The sequence below is a fragment of the Electrona antarctica genome (genome assembly GCF_951216825.1).
Source record: "Electrona antarctica genome assembly, chromosome: 6".
Classification (NCBI taxonomy): domain Eukaryota; kingdom Metazoa; phylum Chordata; class Actinopteri; order Myctophiformes; family Myctophidae; genus Electrona; species Electrona antarctica.
Window position 1 is genome coordinate 43,691,861 of NC_136811.1, and position 14,049 is coordinate 43,705,909.

Sequence of the window (14,049 nt, forward strand, 5' to 3'; positions counted from 1 at the left end):
AAAAGGTCAGGTGATATTCATGACTAAACATACAGCTGCAACCACACTAGCAAATGATCAGTCGGAGAGAGTTAACTACTTAAGCCCTATTTAAAAAAATAGAGGGAATAGCAAGAAGATGTTTGTGATATATTTGTTTTACTTTATTACTATAATGACATGCCCAAAATAGGGACGCCACGGTTAACGTGGTTAACAGTAAACAGTGACTTCATTTCTGTGAAATCAGTGCCGAGGGCACCAGAGAGCGACCCTAGCCATGTAAACACCTCCCCCTCATCCTCCCCGGAGAGCAGAGCAGCCTGGAGCGAACACACCCGACATCCCCCATGAGGCCTGGGAGGAAGTGAGAGGAGGTGGAGGAGAGGGAGGAGGTGGCTGTGTCACAAAGAGAAAGAGACGAGATAGGGAGAGAAAAAGGCTACACGCCGCACAACATCAAAAAGAAAAGGCCACTGTACTGTAACCGCCGGGGCCAAAATAAGCACATCAGCCGGCAGGGTTTTCGGGAAAAGCTGTTGCCTTTAGACTAAAACTAGGATCAGACAAGAGACTCTACCAGGCTTTAGGCCTTGCCTACTTTGGCTCTGGCTAAGTGTTTTTAGTCTGAGCTGAGTAGACAATTGATGTCTCTGGGGCCAGCTCGTTTAGCCATGGCAAACGATAGGATTCATCAGGCTATGGAGAGCAATAAAGCAAGTCCTCCGAAAACGGGGAGTCACATCTGAGGATCACGCTAAAGGCACAGGTGGATATTGGAGCAGAGCTCCACTTTATCCCAATGCATTCACTGCTCCGTAGGGGTATGCTGGAAATATGTCATTGTCATTTGTCAAGGCCGCTTCCGAGTGCGTGCTTCCAACAGACAAAATGGCTGCAGCGTTGAGGGAACGCCAGCGTTCAAGAGTGCTCGCTGGAACGTTACAACTTCATTCGACCTTTCCCAATCCTCCTGCTCCACCTACTGTATCTTCCATTTTCTTTTTCACCTCCTATATCGGTTTACTGATATGACAACAATCGGTATTGGCAATTTTGCTGCTTATTTTAACCACTTTCAACCCGGTGTGCCTATTTTGGCCATGCCATTATAGGCTAAAATGTTCAAAAGTAAAATATATCTATATATATTGTAGAGAGCCCATTTTTATGTTTGAATAGGTCGAATAGGTCTTCATTTCATTGGACAAGAAAGGCTACTGTACCACCCAAGGAGGAGGTTACTTTGACACTGTACAGATCTCTTTAAATTGCCAGGGTATGAACAAAAAAGACAGCTTACATACAACGGAAGTCATGGACACTTTTTGCCGTTGTTCGTTACCAGGCTTTTATTTTTCTTCTGATGAGTAAAGGCTGATGAGTGAGGGCTTAAGTAGTTAAATAAAATAAAATAACTTCCACTCCTATTCCTCCCTCTGTTCTCTCCTTTCCTCTCATCTTTTATCTCTAGGAGTCGATACGGTTTCGTATCGTCATTGTTCACTTTGGCAGTGCAGGGAGCTGATAGGTCGCATCCCTAACGCACATGTTAACGGCCACAGCTTCTGCAGGAGACTTGTTAAATGAAAACCTCCCAGCGCTCGCTGGCCCGCTCTCGGCTCCATTTTTAAAAAACAAAAGCCCAATAGTCTCGGGCCCGATATCTCTGTCATTGTTTCTTCTCTGCATTCCCCACCGTCATTGGTGGAGGCTGAGTGCTTCCACATGGGGAAGCCCTGGGCTTCACACATCAGCCAGAGAGCTGGGAGATGAAATATGCTGTCTGTCTGTACATATCATCACATCATTAGGCCCAAAGGGAACCCTGCGATGGATTAGACGCTGTCTACCTGCAAGGCTAAGATGAATTTATGAAGCACTTTATCACCATGATGCATTAGTGGAACACTTTGTCTCTTTCCATGTGTGTTTATCTCTGGGAATAATGATTGCATACTGTACTTGCCGCTGTGTCTATCTGTCTGTATCTGCCTGTCCCCAAATACTTGGTATCGGCCTGTCTCACTCTCGTACGAGTGTTCCCGCTCTCTCTCTCTCTCTCTCTCTCTCTCTCATATATGTGTGTGTTCTGACCCCTTGAACCATCCCTATTCCATTTCCAAAAGACAAAGTTTATCATTAGCAGAAAGATGAGTGACGTTTGTTTCGAGCCGCTCCCTGCAGTCGTCCCCAGGCTTGCGTGGGAGGCAGCAAATTGTCCATTAAGTGTTTCTGCTGAGACCAAGAGAAGATTTGATATAGTGGGGAAACAAAAGTAATATGTAGCAGGAAATTCAATTGTCTCTGGCCACCAGCTTCAAACTTTACGCTTGGCTTCAGCACAGGATCATTTTCACATGCGTGTCGGGTTCAAGCGAGGTTTAGCATTCAAAGTGAATTTGCGTGTTTACAGTACAGTATGTGCATGTGTGGAATTATATTTATGTCTGTATTTATGTCTGTGTGACTGTTTGCGGCTGTGAGTGGGACCATATCACTTATGTGTGCAAATCCATTTGTATTAAAGAAAAAGAAAAATAGGAGGGGGGGGGGTTCTTTGAGTTTTGACCAGATGAAGAGCCTTGGCTCGAAACGTCGTCAATAAATTTATCTTTTGGAGCATACGAGTGTGCGGTTTCCCTCTCTTTTCATATGTAATTTTTCGAACCCAGCACCTCCACAAAGTTACTATAGTTTCTGGGGGATTTTCTTAACCATTTAATAGCCCGTACATCATCATGCATCATCTCATACTGCCCAATCAGAATGCCTGTTGCCTGTTGCCACAAATATATAGTCATATTTGACGGACATTTGACCTAATTTCTCCTTTCATTGTCGATGGCAAATATGAGAGTGGGGACAAGATGACGTATATTTTCCCTTCATTATCAATGGCATTTAATGTTGTGTTGTGGACATTTTGTGGGGACAAAAGCTGCAGGAGGGGCTAGCGCCCCTCAAAAAAGCCGATCTACAAGCTCACAATGTGTCACAATGCCATGTGAGCTTGTAGAAATTTCTGAACAATTTTGAAAGATTTAGAAAATCTTTGAATCATTGAAGTTTTTTCATAGATGAACTCATACGGTATACTACTACTACTACTGCTACTACTTTTACTATTTTCCATATTTACCAGTAAGACGCCCTGAGAGCGAGAAGCGACCTCGCCTGGGTGATGGCAGACTGCTAGGCGAGCGCTGCCGCTTTGGCATGGAAGGTCAGATCAATATATGGAATGTCAGAACAAGGACTGGTGGGGAGGGATAAACAAATGCAAGGTCAGAACAGGTCAGCTCCATATATGGAGATCTAAGGGTTTGAGGTTTGAGGTCAGATGTAGAGAGTCTTCTCCATGTATGGTTATCCAGTGTTAGATGAGGTCAGTGTCGTGATCTTCATATATGGAGATGGCCATATATGGTGGCGTGACGTGTCACGAGGCGTGATGTCAGGAGGCGTGACCATCTATGGAGGCGTGGGTGACTAACTAACTGAGGGACGGGAGATGCAGGTTTTCATAGTAAATGTGACCTACAGTCACAATTAAACATACCATATCTATATATTTATAGAGATTTCTTTTTAAGCAAAAATAAAATGTAAAAAGGGGAAATTTGCCCATGGGTTAACTGGGGACAACATATTGTATTTATTTTTAATTTAATTGTTAAACTGAATTATTATCAAAATGCATGGGATGAAACATATCCCCACCAGTGATAATATGAATGACGAGAGGAGGGGGGATATCCAAAGCAAAGCATGGATGGATTCCCCCCCTCAGCAAATCCTAACCCTGTTTCTATGCTCCGTGTTTATCTGTGTTTATATGAATGAGGACCTATGACTCATATTGACTTCCTCATATGCTATTGAGAGTTGGAGCACTACAATGGAAGGAAATTGCCACCTCTTTCTCACAATCCTGATGTGGCACTAGAGGAGCTGGACGTGTAAACCATAGGAAACATCATCTTGGACCACATGGCCTACAGGTCCCTGACCTGCACTCCACTTCATTCACGCTATAGTGAAAGTGACAGTGGCTGCAGGAAGATGCTGTCCTCTCCCTTCGGCATATATGAACCGGCGATCTAGTGAGAAACAGAAGGCTCAGTACAGGAAGCCTCAGTTACAACCTGGAGTTCAGAGGTGGTGTTTGGATAGTCAAAAGCCGAACGGGGGGGAAGTCGAGGGGAAGGTGAAGTCGGCCTCTGCCAGGTCATTGCCAGTCAGCCCCCATGATTGGACGGGGTATATCAGGTTACGTCGGCAAGAACCTCCGAGCGGCTACTTAAGGCCTCCAGGGCTCCACGTCTCTCTCTCTCTCTCTCCCCAGACCGCAGGGCATCCATCCTCTGTTGAGGCAGCCGTGCTGCTGTTACCGAATCCCTTCGCCGACGCTCCCCGCTATAACTAGGCTAACTGAATCCCCAGCGTAGGTCAGGTTCAGGCCGAACGTGCATGCCCAGAGTGGCCAAATGAAGTCATAATAACCCCCCTCACCCCCGCTTGGATAACCAAATAACAAGGGCGTCCAAATTGCAACACGGTAAACTCTGATGGATTCTTCTGCAGTGTTCTGTTTCGTCTTTATCAGGATCAGGCAATCGCTTTAACCTTTACATCTTCTTCGCGGCAAATGGCCGTATTACTGCACAATGGCTAGAAATGTGCTGCTGTTGCAGTTGTTTCTTCAGCCTGCTTTGTAAGCGATGGGTTGTAAATTCCTTTTTATGGGTTGTCGATGATGTGGTTCATGTGAAAGTTTCTACTACTGCTCTGGAGCAGCATGCATGCACCTCTCAAGCAGCAACACAAGCTCATTTATGCTTGATTTATAATTGGTTGTGCATCGTGCATGTACGTAGATCGGCTATTTTCAGCGTGCATCACCGATGTGCAACCAAGTATAAAAAAGGCGTTAGCCCTCCTTGCTGGAGGGCAGAGCAAGTCGTTTTTCATCACTGTTTATGCAGACAGATTACCTTGGAGAGCTTAGCGTTCATTCTGCCAATAGTAGCCACACCCAACGGAGACTGCATGGGCCTTCCTTATGAGCAGTCTGTCCTTCCAAGGGATACTGAGAGGCCGCCTCGACAAAAGAGCTAGAGTGTCCATTGAGCTGTTTAGCGTGGTTGGCATAGTATTAAAGCACACTCGGGCTGTTGTGTCACTCTCACACCTGCCTGAAATAGAATTCCCTGCAGCCCAGCCCTGTGCATAAGCCCTGACAGGTCCCGGCTGTGGCTCGGTGATCACGCTGGCACCTTGGCTAATAGAGGATGTCACGCTGTGGGCCAGGGTTGCAGGGCATGGCTTCTCACTAGTGGAATATATTCAGTTCAATTTTCCTCTGTTTTTGTTTATTCGTTAGATGGCCTCCTCCCAGTTACCGCTTTCCGTTAATGAGGGTGATACAAAAAAAAGCTAGTTTCCAATCCACATCCTGTTGAGAGAGGCCTGTTGGGGTTGTTTTATTGAAAATGATTATCCATTGACACACATTTATGCAATATTATGGCCACACATTAGCTAGGGGAAAATACTGTCATTGTATATCATTAGCCCCAAGCGGTTGTCAAGTCGTGCGGTTCAAACCACTTTGGTCATGTGGGGCGTAAAGACCAGCATGGCCTCTAGGGGTCTCTAGTGGGGCTTTCAGCGTCTTGTGGGTTTTTGTTTAACCACATGAGCCCTGGTGTCCATGGGAATGTCGTTGTAGGCAAAACATTTAAACCTTTTTTTTCCCCTGAAAATTTCAGGAAAACAAGTTTTAAATGTTTTCTCTATTTAATAGAGAAAACAGTAGATCTGCAAGCTCACAGCGTGTCACAATCTGAGCTTGTAGATTGGCGGTGAAGTAGCTTTAGTGTTTAATATTTTCCATTCCATCAAATACTTACAGAAAATCAAGCTTTTGCATGAGGGATGATTTTATAGCTATTTTACAAAGCCGACTGCAGCTTAGTTATATTGGATACATTGTCACATTCCCCATATCCAGGATGTGGTTCAATTTATGTTGAAAACCTGCTTTGAAAATATGTTGCCCAGCTTAACATTTTTGCTGTGTTTTTGTGGTTACCTTGTCATTTAATCAGTAGACTTAGAGAGAGTGATGGCTTGTCAACCGGGGGAGGTTTGTTTGCCTGAGAAACAAATGTGTTTTTAGGGCATCCAAAAAATATATTATTATTATTATTTTTATTTTTGTATATAGTTTTGCCATGGCCTGTTATTTACTTCAAATAATTAAATATTAGAATATTGGATCAGGATTGTAAAAAATTAACAAATGTTAAGGGTATTTTTTTTTTTTTACTTAAATGTGATTATTTATTTATTGCCCCTTGTTGAGTTAAAATAAGCAATTGTCAATTGGTACCTTTGATATAAAACTAAGTTGTTTGTAATAATTGTTATTGATAAAATTGTTTTGTTTTTGGAACCATTTCCCGATTAATTTATTTGATCATATATTGTTAAGTTATGTTACAGTAATTTACCTTACCGGATGTTGAACAATGAATACTCAATCAACATTGTCAAAGTGTGCTTTGAAGAGTGCAGTGCTAAATGGTGACATGTCAATAACCCTTACATGCCTATAAATAACAGGCTGGTGTTGTACGTGTTGTGGTGTAACATTTAGCCACATCCTGTCACTGTGGTTCTCACGTCAACAGTGTGTATGTACAAAGCCACGGGGGGACTGGGGGGGGGTCCGTTTTCTACCTTTGCATTTCTCTTTTTCTCATTTCCCCCTTTTTCTCTTCATTACGTGCCTGTTCAGAATGGAAAATCGGAGGCCATGACAATGGAAAACATTAGTTGAACGAGCACGGCACAACAACACGGTGGTTATTGAGTGGGCGGACGAGATGTCACTATTCTTATACCGACAAGAAAGGAAGCGACGGCTTTTATTTCGGGAGGAAAATAAAAGTGCCTCTGTGGCGTATTGGTGCAAGTAGCAAGCTTTTGGGTTTCCCCTTCCCCTGCATCACCTGCAGCAATTTTCTCACCCCAGCTATAGAGATGAGGAGTCAGTGACATTAACGTTAGCTTTTTTACAGTAATTGTTGCATGCACTGCATTATGTGCACGGCAAAGGCATCACTAAAAATAACCTCAGCGTGTAAATGCCTGTTTAGCCCAGAGCGGAATTGAGTAAAAACAGCCAGCAGTGTTGGCTCAGGCTGACATTTTCCAATGGGAGTTCCTCCTGTTTAGGGTGGTGAGCCCCAACCAACCTGTGTGTGTGTGTGTGTGTGCGTGTGTGTGTGTGTGTGTGTGTGTGTGTGTGTGTGTGTGTGTGTGTGTGTGTGTGTGTGTGTGTGTGTGTGTGTGTGTGTGTGTGTGTGTGTGTGTGTGTGTGTGTGTGTGTGTGTGTGTGCGCGCGCGCCTGTGTGCCTGTGTGTGTTTGTGCATGCTATTGTGTGTGTGGCCCTTTTTTTATCACTCACTGCATCAATACAGCATTGTACTCCATGTATTACTGGATATTGGAAACTACATGTCGCTTTATGATATAAGCCCTTTTACTGTCTGAACAGATGTCTGAACGGTGTTATGCCTTATTGCCTTTTTATCTGACTCTGAATTATGGATTAGATTTTGTGTGTGTGTGTGTGTGTGTGTTCATTGGTACTACTGCGTATGGACTCAGGCCAAAACAGTGGCCAGGCAGGAACCGATAAGATTCTGTAGAGCCAGACTGTCTTGGACACTATAGTCTAGTCGGTGGTCTTAGGGTGGGTAGACTTCCTGCTGGAGCCCCTTGTTTTGGACAGTCATTCTTTCTAGACTGAGTGGCTCTTCTGTCTCTCGGGCCGGCCGTGTCGTTACGTCAGCGTGCTTTATCGCAGGGTGCCCTGCGCAGAGGAGCCTCTTGTTTGCAGTGAACCACAGGGCCCAGGGTCCCTGCCATCTTCACAGTCACTTCCCTCCCTTGTGCCAAAGAACACAGAGCAGATAAAGGCAGGGAACTGCTCTCTGTCTGCCTGAGTGTGGGAAAGGCGCGGGCACAGGAACTACAACAGGAAAGACAAGAAGATGACTTAAAAGAGTTGTGCGTGCGTGTGTGTGTGTGTGTGCGTGTGCGTGTGCGTGTGCGTGTGTGTGTGTGTGTGTGTGTGTGTGTGTGTGTGTGTGTGTGTGTGTGTGTGTGTGTGTGCGCACGTGTACTGTACATGTACATGCAGAAATAATTTGGTGCACTGTCAAAAACACTCTTTATTGCTGTTAGTCCAAAGACTTGAACCCCGCCAAACAATGCATTTTTGGTCAAGGATTTAATTTATGTGATGATGCATGAGAAGTGAACACATACATTCTGATATTGAGGATCTAGACAATACATTTACTTACACAATTATTTACACAATGTGATCTGAATGACCTTTACCTTTGTTTCATTCCCGCAGTTAACGAAATCATCCGAAATGACCTCTCCAGCATCTCTGTGCACAGTCACGCGTAGAAGACACAGCGGCAGCATGCTACGGCAGATGCACACAGGCACAGCATCTTCACCAACAAAGAGACAACATCCTCAGGGTCTGGATGATGAAGAAATACGTGACTGACCAGGGCCTTTTGAACACCAGTCCCCACCTACGCCCATCCTGTGGCAGTGATTCACTCCAAGGCTCGGCGCGGAGCCATGCACCTATGACAATCATTGATGCTGAAACGGCATAGCCACGTTTGATTTTAAACAGAAAAAAAATGAATGTTACAGTACGATTTACAAAAGGGAAGTGAGATCATGAGATATCATATGACAGCACTTGCCTTAATTTGCAGCAATGCTCTCTCTGCTCTTCGGTGGACCAAACAGCTCAGTGAGACTGAATATTATGCTAACCAATGTTGAATGACAATGAATGACAATCTCCATTTCGAGTGTGATTTTTGTGATGTATCCTAATGCATGGACAAGCTAATGGGACAATGAGTGTACATACATTTGGTCCGTTTGTCTGTCTAGTCAAACCATAACAGCCCAAGTGGTGCCTTACAACAACGACAACAACAACATACACAATAACAAACCACCAGTAGCACTCACTCAGATGCAATCATTTGGCTCGTTGTCAATCAAAGTGGTTGTTTTTTATATGACATTTTGTGATTTCATTGATTTGTTTACAGGGAAACATACAAGGCTGGAAAATAATTAGGAAATATGTGAATAGATTAGAATTGTATTTTTTTTGTTTGTTTGTTTTCTTACTTATTATCTCATTGTTCATTTATACTGAATGTTATGTATGATATTCTTTTGTATAAACATGTATTTGAAATGTACTGGTTTAAGCCTTATGCCTATATTATGCAGTTTCCTATTTAGCTCAGTTTTTTATGGTCTTGACTTGCCATATACAGATACATGTCTTTATTTTTATTTTTGTTTTCTACCTTGCATCCTTCCTCTCACCTTAGTGCCTAGTTCTAACATCCTGCCCCAGTCTTCCACACCATCGATCGCTATTCCATTCCAAAAAAAAACTATTTGAAATGTATAGCATCCCTATTCTGGGGCTAACGTTTGGTGAAATTAGAAGATCTACAAGCTCACACTGCGACGCAATGCGACGCAAATTGAGCTTGTAGGTCGGCGATTTCCGGCGAACATATATTTAGCGTAGGACGAAAACAGCAGGGGGCCTAGTATAGCGCCCTTGGGAATCCGGTCAACTAAGTGTATGGGTTTATGTGGTTAAAAGACACGAAGATGCTCAGACAATCAGAAAAGCACATCCAGCAGGGAGGGGCTTATGAACTCAGATATAGGATAGGTAATAAATAGTAATGGTAAACAATGGTATACTTACCTGCTGAATCTCAACGGGAGCACACACACACACACACACACGTGTTGTCATTATGTCTTGCACTGCGGGTTTGCATGTAAATAAGCACATGAATAATAATAATCTGTGCGAGAGTCTCAGTTTTAGCCCCTGACTTGTGTGTGATGATACTGGAGAGCTGGCAGGATTTGACCCTTAAAGCCTGGCAATAATTGATCTCTTCATACCAAAGGATTTTGACTTTGGTGAAATTATTGTCCATGCTTCCTTTGCTTTTTACTAGTGGAGAGACCATGATATCTTAGAGCAGTTCCCAATCTAAAGCCTAACATTATGCACTTTACCATAGACTCAGTACAGGTTTTCTCTTTCTTCCAGACCAAATATTGTAGATTGATGTCTTCTGTTGTGTGATTGGAATTGGATATACATTAGGGCTGGGCAATAGGACTTCAAACCAATAACACGACATTTTTTTTAAGAGTTTTGCCTCGATTAGGATTTAACTTTTTTATGTTAGTTTAAATAGCAGACCTATAAGCTCAATGCATTGCAATGTGTTGTGAGCTTGTCTGCTATTGTCTTTATTTTTGCATCCCACTATTGTACACCAAGGTATAATACAATCAGACGGTTGGTTTAAAAATAAAACCTGATTACAACGTTTTCGAGTTGATTCCTTGATATAGCCTACTATATAAGAAATGTAAAAATATATTTAAAAGAATGCTTTTCGATTTTTCGATTAATCTACAAGATTAAGTTGGTTATTGGTTCTAAATGTCTGTTTTGACATCATTTTGGGTTAATTGCCCAGCCCTATACAGTATGACTTCTTTCAATGGAGCAGTAGTCTTTTCTATATGTATGTCTTTCTCAAGCATGCACAAAGTACTAATGTTGAGGGTAAATTAGTTGACAGCAACTTACAGTATAGCTTCCAATGCATTTTAGACATAGTATATATAATAGCATGGCTAAACTGTATGTATAAGATTTCTATTTTGTGCCTTATTCTCTCTTGTCTATAAGATGACTGCAATTCTATAATGCTTTTCTATCTAGGCACAAGGTGAAGCATACTTCTCTTTAATATGACATATTTATGAACATTGAAATTGTGTTTTAAGTACCTTTTATTGTGTTCTAAGCAATGAATTAATAAATTACATAAGAACGACAATACTTAATTGTACGCTTCACTTATTTTCTCACTCATTGTGGCCAGAATTGTCAGCTTTATTATTACTGTCCAACAACACGTTTTCCATTTATCTATAGCCTTTATTAAAAAAGAAAAGAAAAATGATTGAAAATGATTTATTTCTCTGACAATCTGGAAAGATATAATGTTTTCAGTTAATCCATTTGATGTCAGTATCAAAATAATATTTTTGGGTGCACAAATACTAGACATTGCTAAGCTTTTTTTTTGTTTTTTTTGTCCATATTGAATGCATTCTCTACATTTTACATGCCTGGCCCATATGGTCGTACTTTAGTTTAAGACTTTCTCCATAACTCTTGCGTGTTTGATTTTCTTGTGTTATACTGCTTGACCTTGGACTGGCCCAGACTGTCCCCATATTCCCAATAAAGCTTGAAATGGAGACAGTGGGACATTGACAAGTATAGGACAAATTCAATTACTGCATGTGTCTTTTTCCAGCATCCCCACGTGTGAAGACTGAAGATATACTGCTCTTTTATTTAAAAAATACCAAACAGATTTGGACTCTTATCACAATAAGAACAAGGAAAGCTTTAGCTCTTTCAGATGTGCCATTTTTTTCGCCCTTCTTCTTTATCCAATTTGGGCTGAGGTACAACCATGCTGTCAAATTCAGGCAATGCAGTCACCTGCTAAGAATCTCCGTGTATATGCCAAGTATAAAGAGAGGCCTGTGTGTCTTCAGGTGCATGTTGCGTGTGTGGTTATGAGAGAGAAACAGCTCCTCACCATGGGAGCTGTGCCATGCTCCTGTGTACCACCTGCCAGTCCTCCAGACTTTTTCCATTCAGCGAAGTTCGGAACTGCCCATCGCCATAGTGACAGAAGGCAGGCCTAGGCGGCGCTCCCCTGAACACCCATGGTAAGCCCGAAATAGCCTTGCTATTTACAGATGCAGTCACGCCCCTTTTTCCTGGCACCCTTGTCTTACCTAGGTCTTCCTCTGACTGAGCTGTACCCTTTGACACAGTGGAGCGATGACTACGGGCCATGGTTTCCATCGCTAACACCGTTATTAGGTGGAGAAACAAGCTTAAATAAGTGGAATATTCAATGACGCGCAAACCAAACGGAATTGCAAAATCTTGATAGACCTGTTTAATGCTGCAGGTGATTTATTGACGTTCCCATAGATAGGAATGACGAAAGTGAGAGAACGAGAGAGAGGGAGAGAGAGAGGGAGAGGGAGATGCTGAGGGCCATAATGGTCCTAGCGCGTGCCACTTTCTCCCTGGGGTCCACGTGCACCTCCACCTGGCACAGGGCACGTCTTAGAAGTTTCACTGTGCAGATTTACAGCATCTTTATGGCGCTGCTTCCTCCCCCACTCTATTCCCACTGAGCCCTTGATTTGGGACTTTATAAAGTGAGCGTTTAGGCACAGTGGTTGTGGGGCTCCTGCCCTCGTCTCTTGTCAGCCATCTGCGGGCAGTAAATCCTGGATATACCTCTGTTATGAAGGGCATGTTGAGAAGGCCATAGGGGTGACTTTAAGACACGCTTTAAGAGATGATTGCTTGACCATGCAGAGGGACCTTTGATAGTTTTGTCCTTTACGCAGCCTCTGCATTTGATTTTTTTTCTTCTGTATCTCGTGTCCACGATCTCTCAAGCGGTTTCTTTTCTGTGATTGAGTTTGCTATCTGTGCTCTCTATAGATATGCACATACTGTATGACATGTGACTCTGGATTTGTGTTTGTGTTTACATAATGGAGTGTGTTCATGCCTTCATGTGTTAGGTAGGTTTAGGGAGTGGTGGTAACAGTCCACAGGTGCACACGGACCCTTTCACGGGGCCATTTCAACATGTGACAGGACCAACAGATGACCCACTGACTTGGTCACATCATGGCGGACACACAGACAAATCACCTTTTAAAAGACACTTTAAGAGACACCCAAAAAGACAACCAGATGGGACTGGAAAATCCTGTGCCGTCGTTTTATTCCCCATCTGCAATCATTCAAGTTGATTCACTATTTCGTTCTTTTGCGAAGCGTGAAATGTCGTGCAAGGATTTATAAAATTCTGCACGAGGACAGACGCTAGCGCTTAAGAAAACTGAAACGCGAGAATGATCTGGAACTATCTGTTTATATGATCTCAACATGTGAGTCCTCCGTACGTCCACATCAAAGTCACGGCGTTCCCATGTGCGCTCTGCCGCTCCGTGGAAAAGACCTTGGGAGACAAGCCCAAGCCATCATTCTCCCATTGTTTGCTCTAAATGTGTCTGTACGTATGCACAGTGTTTACGTCGAAGTAGGTTGTATAGCGGCAGACATTAGGGATGCTCTTAATGGGCTAAAAGCCTTTGCTAGTCAGAGTTCAGGCAGGTGCACACTCTTACAGTAGATAAAGGAGCCCGGCCCGCTGGAGATGAGTTCACGACAATCACTGTAAGGCTTTTAGACGCCTTCTCCGAGCTCAATCTTCATTTCCCATGACACTGATTTCACAATAAGGATCCGGAGAAAAGGGTGAATGTCCATCTATTCATTTTAATGATCCCTCATTATTGACTGCTGGCAGGGAGGGGGCGGGCGAAGGTAATGATTCTTTGTCTTTGCTGGTCAATCGCTCCTCTTAAAGGCATAATTCTCTAAATAAGGCCGCTAATGGATGCCCAGGGTGACCCAAAGCTGACCCTACACACACACACCCCATGTGAATGGACTTCCCGACACAAAGCAGTTGTTGTTGTTGTTGTTCTTTCTGTTTAAATGCATCAGTTTCGCTTAACTGACTTTCTCTGGTTTGTCCAAATTATGAACATTGCTGTGTAATATATTTGAATATAATTATCCACAACTAATCCCATGTGGGCTATACAATAAGACACAATTTTAACAAATCAGAGAACAGTTCCTAATTCTTCAACATGGCGTCCAAAACAGGGATGTCAAATGTTTTTGGATGATAGCTGCAAGCTTGTAGACCAGCGATTTTCACAGTGCGACACCATTGTACGACAAAGTATAAAATAAGGCTTAAATACAAAGTAAG

General features: G+C 43.0%; 1 protein-coding gene across 4 annotated transcripts in view; it reads left to right on the forward strand.

Annotated features, from left to right (window-relative positions):
* LOC306924151 (nuclear factor of activated T-cells, cytoplasmic 1-like) overlaps window positions 1-10,985 on the forward strand; it is a 178,506-nt gene extending 167,521 nt beyond the window's left edge. For all 4 annotated transcript variants that reach the window (XM_079502523.1, XM_079502524.1, XM_079502522.1 and 1 more), the window contains one exon: window positions 8,418-10,985. In XM_079502523.1, the coding sequence (XP_079358649.1) occupies window positions 8,418-8,473 (56 nt within the window). In that variant the 3' untranslated portion in view covers window positions 8,474-10,985. The remainder of the gene's footprint in view (window positions 1-8,417) is intronic.
* Window positions 10,986-14,049: the final 3,064 nt, after the last annotated feature.